This window comes from Colobus angolensis, unplaced genomic scaffold (assembly GCF_000951035.1).
Source record: "Colobus angolensis palliatus isolate OR3802 unplaced genomic scaffold, Cang.pa_1.0 Scaffold253, whole genome shotgun sequence".
In the NCBI taxonomy this organism is placed as follows: Eukaryota; Metazoa; Chordata; class Mammalia; order Primates; family Cercopithecidae; genus Colobus; species Colobus angolensis.
In genome coordinates, this window is record NW_012115744.1 from 1,176,996 (window position 1) to 1,186,424 (window position 9,429).

The 9,429-nt window shown below is 59.8% G+C and overlaps 2 protein-coding genes and 1 pseudogene across 2 annotated transcripts in view; 1 reads left to right on the top strand and 2 right to left on the bottom strand.

Annotated features, from left to right (window-relative positions):
- The window catches only part of CCM2 (cerebral cavernous malformation 2), a 52,891-nt gene extending 50,032 nt beyond the window's left edge, over positions 1-2,859 (top strand). The window contains exons 9-10 of the mRNA XM_011946784.1: positions 658-796; positions 2,168-2,859. Of these exons, the coding sequence (XP_011802174.1) occupies positions 658-796; positions 2,168-2,448 (420 nt within the window). The 3' untranslated portion in view covers positions 2,449-2,859. The remainder of the gene's footprint in view (positions 1-657; positions 797-2,167) is intronic.
- A 745-nt stretch (positions 2,860-3,604) lies between these two features.
- On the bottom strand, positions 3,605-6,307 carry LOC105515087 (annotated as a pseudogene).
- A 73-nt stretch (positions 6,308-6,380) lies between these two features.
- The window catches only part of NACAD (NAC alpha domain containing), a 9,274-nt gene continuing 6,225 nt past the window's right edge, over positions 6,381-9,429 (bottom strand). Inside the window, exons 5-11 of the mRNA XM_011946805.1 lie at positions 8,049-9,397; positions 7,696-7,808; positions 7,542-7,613; positions 7,058-7,204; positions 6,816-6,962; positions 6,581-6,703; positions 6,381-6,464 (exon numbers count right to left, since the gene is read on the bottom strand). Of these exons, the coding sequence (XP_011802195.1) occupies positions 6,450-6,464; positions 6,581-6,703; positions 6,816-6,962; positions 7,058-7,204; positions 7,542-7,613; positions 7,696-7,808; positions 8,049-9,397 (1,966 nt within the window). The 3' untranslated portion in view covers positions 6,381-6,449. The remainder of the gene's footprint in view (positions 6,465-6,580; positions 6,704-6,815; positions 6,963-7,057; positions 7,205-7,541; positions 7,614-7,695; positions 7,809-8,048; positions 9,398-9,429) is intronic.

The window sequence follows — 9,429 nt, forward strand, 5'->3', positions numbered from 1 at the left end:
CTGCTGCAGGGGCGCTGGGTTGCTTGAGGGAGGGGGTGCCCTAGGGTGGATGCAGAGAAGAAGGGGAGGAGGAGGAGGAGCAGTGCCTAGCACTGGTGGTCAATTTTACTGACATCACTGCCTTTTCCCGGGGATAGTCTAGGAGAGCATGAGTCAGTGGGGCTGAGTTGGGGATGCTATGGCCATCAGGACTGGACTGCCGGCCTGTGCTTGGGTCCTGGGGGAGGGGAGGGAACGGTGGCCTCTGCAAGGCTACATGGCCAGACACTTTCATCCTTCCCGTCTTATATAGTTCTGTCATAGAAAACTCAAGTCTTCCTAATCTGCCTGTGTGTAGCCTGAGGGCACAGGCATTGGCCTGGTACCAGGTTGCCAACTTCCACCCTGCCTTGCTGGCTCCTGTCCCTCCCATGCACTCTGTGTTCCAGCTCAGGAGAGTGGAGCTGCCCGGGTGCCTTGGTCTCTTCTGGGTGGGCCCCGTGCCAGGCCTGATAGGATGGGGACACATTGTGGGCATTCGGATGCCCCAGCCTGTGCAGAGGTGAAGCCAGAGACAGCTGGTGCTCTGGCTGGGGTTAGTGGCTGTCGCAGGGTGGGCCCGACTGCCGACTCTTGCCCACTGTGCCCAGCCCTGCACCTGGCTCTGCTCTCTTGCAGCTGCGCACCAAGCTGTCGTCGCAGGAGATCCAGCAGTTCGCAGCACTGCTGCACGAGTACCGCAATGGGGCCTCTATCCACGAGTTCTGCATCAACCTGCGGCAGCTCTACGGGGACAGCCGCAAGTTCCTGCTGCTTGGTGAGTGGGCCCCGGAAAGAGGGTGGCTTGTCCAGACCTGGCTTGGGGAGGCTGACCCCTCCTGGGAATGTGCACACGGACCCCTCAGTGGGTGCAGCAGGGGCTCCATCAGGGATGGCAGATTTGAACCAGAGATGGTCATGAGAGCACAGTCCAGAGATCGGGGAATCTGCTGTGATTAGTCAGAAGGGCTTTTCCCAGGGACTGTTGGGGGCCCACCGACAGGCCTTCATTCTCCTGGGAACTCAGGCTGAGCTGGGTGGGTCCTGCCAGGAAGCAGCAGAGATCTCCCAGGAGCAGGGCTGGGAGTGAACACAACCCTGAGATTTAGGAGAAGAGTGCTGGAGGAGCCAGGGACGCATGGGTTTTGGTGAATGTGTAAGACTTCAAGGCGGAAGGACCAGCGTTTGCCAAGACCCCCCAAAAAGCTCAGCACATTAGGTCAGTGCAGCTAGAGGGCTGTGTGGTCTGAGCAGCAGAGTTGGATGTTGGCCCCACACCTCTCAGGGACGGTGACTTAGCTGTGGTTTCCCTCTGCCGACACTTAGAACACAGCAAGTTGGCAGTAGTTTGTTGCTAGTAGCTAGTTGAAGGCTTCTGGGTCCTGGGCCTGTTTTCCCCGCAAACCAAGGAAGGTGAGTTTGTTACCATTGTACCGATCCGGCAGTGGCAAGCATGGACTGCCTACCCAGGGCTTCCTGCTCTTAGAAGCATGAAGGGCTGCAGGCTGGGGCAGCCTGTCTGTACAACAGGTTCTGTCTAAGCAGTGCCCACCCCTTCTGTGCTGCGTCCTGTGTCGCCTCCTGGCATGGGACTCTGTCTGTCCCTCCACAGCAGGGAGTGGAGATTCTGAGAGACACACTAGGCTTCCCGCATAAGAGGGCAGCCCTCTGAGTTGGGGCAGCCACCCAGGCCATGGCAGGGAAACAGTGGCCTTTGGCATGAGGCCTGCCTCTGAGGACTGCACCCTTGTTGCCAGGTGCCAGCAGGCGGCTTCGAGGACTGCTCTGGGCCTCCGCTTTCCCTACTGTAAAATGAGGGCTTTGTGAGGACTGACAGAGAATGAGAGGAGACCACAGGTTTTTGGCCTGTGCTGGTGCCTTTAGGCCATGGAGTGTGCTTGTGGCAGAGGCAGTAAGCTCTCAGGGCCAGCAGCAGTGCCTGTCAGAGTTGAGGTTTTAGCCAAACTGTCTGGCCCCCGGAAGCATGATTTCAACCAGGATGCCAGATGCAGTGAGCATGGCATCAGGGTCCCCAAGGCCATGCACCAGGGGCAGCTGTGGCTCTGTCAGGGGGCTTTGAGCCCTGAGAGAAGAGCTGAGTGGGCTGAGCCGAACTGGAGGTGCCATGCTGGGTGTTGTGTGTCTGCAGGTCTGAGGCCCTTCATCCCTGAGAAGGACAGTCAGCACTTCGAGAACTTCCTGGAGACCATTGGCGTGAAGGATGGCCGCGGCATCATCACCGACAGCTTTGGCAGGCACCGGCGGGCCCTGAGCACTACATCCAGTTCCACCACCAACGGGAACAGGGCCACGGGCAGCTCTGATGACCGGTCAGCGCCCTCAGAGGGGGATGAGTGGGACCGCATGATCTCAGACATCAGCAGCGACATTGAGGCGCTGGGCTGCAGCATGGACCAGGACTCAGCATGATGGGCAGTGGATGGGCGGGGCACCCACACCTTCTGCACAGTCATCGTAGGCCTTCCCAGAAGGAGCTGCCCAGACCTGCGTGTCAGCCCTTGGTTGGGGCCAGGGAGAGGCTCCAGGCGCAGGTGGCCCCAGGTGGCCCAGGTCCTCTACTGTGAAGGAGCAGGGAGCTGCCGAGGGACACGAGCCCCAGTGCGGGGTGGAAGGCTCTTTGCCTTGTCCACCAGGGCTCAGCCAAGCCCTGCAGCGTGTCCCCGCTCGGGGAGGGCCTGGTCGAGCTGGCAGGGAGAGCCAGTCCTGTCGGCTGGGCCCTTGGACAGCTGTCAGTTTTGCACATGATGTTCCTATTGTAACTCTCAGAGACCTTAAAAAGTTTACTGCAATGTGAATAATTTAATCTCTGGTTGCCAAGCATGTTTCTGATCCAGTTGGGTGAAAGCCATCGGTGCCAGGAGGGGTGTCTGCTCTGGTCTCTGTCCCTGGGTCCCCGTCTGCCCTGCGGTACCTGGGACTCAGGTGGTGGTGGAGGAGGCAGCAGGCTCTTGTGCCACAGGAAGGACTTCATTTGGACTTGAGCAGCGTGGATGTGGGGCAGGAGCGAGCATTCTGAGGCCTTTCGTGGGCAGCAGGGGTAGCATGTGGCGTGTGTTTGGGGGCACTTTGACACCCTGTGCACTAAATCCTTCAAGGTCACTGGCTGTGCCCCGCACTGCCCCCCTCCCGTCCCCCTCCCCCCCTCTCCTCCCCAGCCGTGCTGCAGGTGTTTTCCTTAAGCAGCCTGCACTACCCCATGGAACAGAAATGCTATATGAGATCTGGTCATCTTGGAGCCCGGGGGCTGGGTCTTCAGAGGCCAGTGTGCAACTCTGCTGACCCTCCCTGTTCCCTCATTGTGGTCCTGTCTCCATCCCTGTCCCGTGAGCTCTGTTGGCCTTGGTCTTGCCTATACCGTTTGGGCCCTTGCACACTTTCCTTGGATATGGGAAGGGGAGGAGAGGTGACCTGGGTCAGGTTGTCCTGGGCCTCTCCCTCCACTGGAGAGCAGCCACACCCCTGCTGAGACCCCCAAGGGGACAGACATCTGGGAAGGAGATTGGCTGTCACATCTCCCTCCTGCCCAGGCGGGGGGCCTGGCCTTGCTGGATAGAGGGGCTGCATGTCAAGCCCCAGGGCTTCTCTGGTCCAGGCTTGGGGGAGCAGGGAGAGCCTGTGGGGCTCCATGGACGCCCTGATTGTCCAGGCCGAGCCAGAGAATCCGGAGTATCTCAGGCACCTTCCTTAAAGAGGTGGATGGGTTTTTGCGGTATCACAGCTTCTGGACAGGAAGGGGTGTGGTCAGTGTTTTTTGTTTTTCTCAAGACGGAGTCTCACTCTGTTGCCCAGGCTGGCGTGCACTGGCGCGGTTTTGGCTCACTGCAACCTCCACCTCCTGGGTTCAAGAGATTCTCCTGCCTCAGCCTCCTGAGTAACTGGGACTACAGGTGCCTGCCACCACGCCTGGCTAATGTTTATATTTTTAGTAGAGACGGGGTTTCACCATATTGGCCAGGCTGGTCTCGAACTCCTGACTTTGTGATCTACCTGCCTCCCAAAGTGTTGGGATTACAGGCACAAGCCACTGTGGCCAGCCCTGGTCAGCATTTTATGGGTGAGTTTTCCCGCTGTACTGTGCTGTTGTAGAGCTGCTTACTCATGGGACCCCAGGCCAGGGCAGGTGGCAGGCTCTTTACTGTTGACACTATCTCTAAGTTTCTATGAAAATGGACATTCTGGCCGGGCGCGGTGGCTCAAGCCTGTAATCCGAGCACTGTGGGAGGCCGAGACGGGCGGATCACACAAGGTCAGGAGATCGAGACCATCCTGGCTAACACGGTGAAACCCCATCTCTACTAAAAAAAAAAATACAAAAAACTAGCCAGGCGAGGTGGCGGGCGCCTGTAGTCCCAGCTACTCGGGAGGCTGAGGCAGGAGAATGGCGTGAACCTGGGGGGCGGAGCTTGCAGTGAGCCCAGATCGCACCACTGCACTCCAGCCTGGGCGACAGAGCGAGACTCCGTCTCAAAAAAAAGAAAAAAAAAAAAAGAAAATGGACATTCCCTGGAAGCATCAGGAGAGGCTGAGGATGAACCACACAGTCTCCTGGGCTCTTGCCCCCTACCGGAGCCCACCCTGTGCCAGAAGGGTCAGTGTCCCCCGTCCACCCCACTGGTTGAACATGGCCTTGCATAGGCCTTCTGTGTGGAGTGTCAAAGGAACCACATGCCTGCCCCTCCAGGGTCCATCCCAGATGTGACCCCCCATGCTGCAGTCACTGGTCTTTGCTAGTACAAAGAGTAGAGGACATGGAGCAGATGAAGGGACACCAGAGGGTAATGAAGGGACATCAGAGGGTGGTGACAGGACAACAGAGGGCAGTGAGGGAAAACGGAGTAATGGACACCAGGGAGTGATGAGGGGACACCAGAGGGTGATGAGGGAACACCAGAGGGCTGTGAGGGGACACCAGAAGGTGATAAGGGGACATCAGAGAGTAATGAGGGGCACCAGAGGGCAGTGAGGGGGCATCAGAGGGTGATGAGGGGACAACAGAGTATTGAGGGGACATCAGAGGGTGGTGAAGGGACACCAGAGAGTATGCAGGGGACACCAGAGGGCAGTGAGGGGACACCAGAGGGCGATGAGGGGACATCAGAAAGTAATGAGGGGACATCAGAGGGCAGTGAGGGGACACCAGAAAGCGATGAGGGGACATCAGAGAGTAATGGGACATCAGAGGGCAGTGAGGAGACATCAGAGGGCGGTGAGGGGACACCACAGAGTAATGAGGGGACACCAGAGTATTGAGGGGACACCAGAGAGCGATGAGGGGACACCGGGGAGTAATGGGACATCAGAGGGCAGTGAGGGGACACCAGAAGGTGGTGAGGAGACACCAGAGGGTGATGAGGGGACACTAGGGAGTAATGGGACATCAGAGGGCGATGATGGGACACCAGAGAGTGATGAGGGGACATCAGAGAGTGATGAGAGGACACCAGGGAGTGATGAGGGGACACCAGAGAGTGATAAGGGGACATCAGAGAGTGATGAGGGGACATCAGGTGATGAGGGGACAGAGGGCAGTGAGGGGACATCAGAAGGTGATGAGGGGACACCAGAGGGCGGTGAATGGACACCAGAGAGTAATGAGGGGACACCAGGGAGTAATGAGGGCAAGCACACCAGAGGGCAAGGAGGGGACACCACAGAGTATTGAGGGGACACCTGAGGGCGGTGAAGGGACACCAGAGAGTATTGAGGGGACACCAGAGGGTGATGAGGTGACACCAGAGGGTGATGAGGTGACACCAAGAGTAATAAGGGGACATCAGAGGGTGGTGAGGGGACACCACAGAGTAATGAGGGGACACCAGAGGGTGGTGAGGGGACACCACAGACTAATAAGGGGACACCAGAGGGCGGTGAGGCCACCAGAGAGTAATGAGGGGACATCAGAGAGTGAGGGGACACCACAGAGTATTGGGATACCAGAGGGGGGTGAGGGGACATCAGAGGGCAGTGAGGCGACACCAGAGAGTAATGAGGGGACACCACAGAGTAATGAGAGGACATCAGAGGGCCGAGGGGGACACCAGAGAGTAATGAGAGGACATCAGAGGGCCGAGGGGGACACCAGAGAGTAATGAGGGGACATCAGAGGGTGGTGAGGGGACACCAGAGGGCGATGAGGCGACACCAGAGAGTAATGGGACATCAGAGGCCAGTGAAGGGACACCACAGAGTAATGAGGGGACATCAGAGGGCTGTGAGGGGACACCAGAGGGTGATGAGGGGACACCAGAGGGTGATGAGGGGACACCAGAGGGAAGTGAAGGGATGCCAGATGGTGATGATGGGACTCCAGAGGGCGAGGAGGAGACACCAGAGGGCAATGGAGGGACACCGATTTATTGAGTAGCAGAGCTGAGGGAAGGTGTAGGATGGCTCCAGCTTCTGGTCAGTGGCTACATGGTCAGTTCCTGCAGAAAGAGACAGTCATGTTGGGGGAAGCGTCCCCCAATAGAGCCAACATCAGGACCCCTCGAGGCCCTTGGGGACAGCTCAGGGGCAGGGAAAGGGGCCAGTGCTCACTCACCATGATGGCGTTGACAATGTCACTGTGGTTGTCTCTCAGAGCCCGCACGGCCTTGGCCCTGGACACATTGGCCTGCGCCATCACCAGCTCAATGTCACGCAGTTCCAGCCCCGCCTCGTCCACCTAGGGGTGGGAGAGCAGGGAAGTGGCTGGAGCTGCTTGAGGTCCCTGGGGCAGAGCCCCTGTGTAGCGCCTCCCACAACCCCCAAGAGGTCCTGGAGCCCCTGCACCTCACCTCTTCCTCCTCCTCCTCTTCCTCTTCCTTGCACTCCAGCCTCACCCGGGGCCTGGGTGCTGACTCAGGGACCAAGGCCGAGGGCTCTGAGGGCACCTTAAACTTCTCAGCTGCGGCTTTGTGCACTTGCTGGGACAGGTCCTCAATCTGCAACACGGAAGACGGCTGGGTCAGTAGAGCCTGTGACCCCCCTTGTCCCCCGTCCCTCGGACCCCCCATTCCACCACAGCCTCCACCCAGACCTTGGCCTCGCCAAAGACCACATAAGTGTCTGAGGCTGGGCTCTTGAAGACATCAGGCTTGGCGATGACAAAGAGGATGTTCTTGGACTTCTGGATGGTGATCCTGGTGACTCCCTGAATCTGCCGCAAGCCCAGCTTTGACATTGCCTGGGAGTAGAGGGCAGAGGGGGGCTCAGACCTGGTGTTGACCCACGTCGGGGGAGGAGAGCAGCGCAGTGCCCAGGAAGGCAAAGTCTCCACCGCCAACTTCCCCAAGACCTTGGGCTGGTGGGTGGTCCCTCCCCGTGAGCCTCAGTCTACAAGGGCCATCTCATGACATTCCAGCCTCAACTGTTTAGGGGAAGGTGTGTGGGTTACTGGCATGGATCCAAAGGCCCCCTGATGGATGGGATTTCATTAGCCATGGAGTGTGAGGGTCTTGGTAAGGATGTTCCCCACACAGATGGTCCCAGGCCCGAGGTCCCAGGGGAAGCCACCAGCCCACCTTTCGGGCCTTCTTCTCACTGCGACTCTGCTTGGCTTTGGCGATGGTCTCCTCACTGCTGCCTGCTGGGGCCTGGGAAAAGGTGAGGGCTGAGCATCCGTGGGTGGGATGTGGGGCCCTCCCAGAGGCCCACCCTCTTCCCTGGACTGGGCACCTGGGCTGGACACTGTGCGGTCTGAGGAGCCAAGATGTCCTGCTCGTCCAGCTCAGCTGACGACTCCCCGTGGCTATCCGAATGCTGACCCGAGCCCAGGGCCCGAGGTGAGTCTGGGGAAGGGGAGAGGTGTGAGGATGGTCTTTTGCTTCTAGGTGGTGAGGAAGGGGGTTCAGGACCCTGGCCCTGCTGCCACATCAGGGCCAGAGGAAGCAGTGCCAGCTCCCCACGGTGGCTGTGGGGTCTGGGCCCCCCACCCCACCACCTCAGAGGCCCTCCAGCCTAGGACAGCTCTAAGGAGGAGTCCAGTTGACCCAAGCCCCAGGGCACTTCAATCCTACCCTCTCCCTTACCTTCCTCCAGGCTGTCCTCGTCCTCTTGCTGCTCGGGGGCTGAGAGCCCTTGAGGGCCAGCTGGGTTCTGGGGCCCAGAGGGAGGAGGCACTTGGCAAGGTGGCGAGATCTGCAAGGCCAGGTCTTTGGCATCCATGGAGGCCACCTTGGGGCTGAGGAGCAGGGAGTGAGGCAAGAGGCTGACTCGCGGCCCAGTCCCCAGAGGCTGTGTGGTTCCTGAGACAGCAGCAGCGGCAGGCTGGGCTCTTGCCTGGGGCGGTGGGAGGCCCAGAGAGCCTGGGGGCTCCTCTTCTTCCACGGAGTCTTCCTGGAGGTCCTGGCACAGGCAGGGGGCTGGGGGCTCCAGTGGGGGTAGAGCTGCCACAGCAAGGGTACCAGGAGCAGAAGGATCAGGGCCCAGGGGCCTGTCCGGGGGTGCGCTGGGCAGACCCTCGCCAAGGTTTTCGGGGGGCTGCAGCAAGAGGGGGCCAAAGACACTGGGTGCTTTGTGGGGTCGCTCAACACTGCCCAGACCCAGCACAGGCTCCGGCTGCTGGGAGGTTGGTGCAGATGTGGGGGCAGGCGCGTCAGGGCAGCCTCTGTCCAGCCTGGACACAGTCCCTACTGAAGATTCTGGGCAGGAGTCCGGACTGGCTTCTGTGGCCACAGCTGAGGGAAGCGTGGGTTCCAGTGTGGACTTGCCACTCAGGCCTCTTCCTTCCCTGGCTGGGCTCAGGAGCCAGGCCTGGCCGACCTCAGGGCAGGCAGCAGGAGGTGCCTCGGGGACCTCCCCTGCACCTTCAAGTGCTGACCCGGGTCCATGTTCCTGTGCCAGTGGCTTGAGGCCTCCTCCCTGCTGGTTCTCAGCCTCCAGGGTCTCCTTTTGGGGTGAGTCAGGTTTAGCCCCATCACCTGTGTGCACTAGGGCTTCCAGACATGCTTCCCATCCTGGCCTAGAAAGGGCTTCTGCTACTTCCTCCCCAGCACCAGAGGCAGGCTCGGGAAGACAGAGGGCCTCCATGCCCAAAGTCGAATCCGCATCTTCCTGTGCGGGCCAAGGTGTCCCAGCTTCTGCAGCTGGCTGTGGGTCATCCTGTTGGACCTGGTCCAAGGCTGCAGGCTCCGGGACTCTAGAGAGGGCTGCATTCTTCTCCTCAGGTGCTGGCCTGGGGCCTAAGGCCGCACCTACTTCCTGCTGAGCCATGGTGGCCACAGGCTCTGTCCCTGGGGTGCAGCCTGCTTCTGCCTGCAAGGTCTGAGGGGTGGCCACAGCCAGAGGCTCTGGACCTGAGGTGGGGCCTGTGTCTTGCAGAGGCAGAGGTGGTGTCATAGCAGAGTCCTGGGGTAAGGTGAGGTCCTCTTCAGCCTGCCTGGGGACAATCGTGGCTGCAGCCACAGGCTT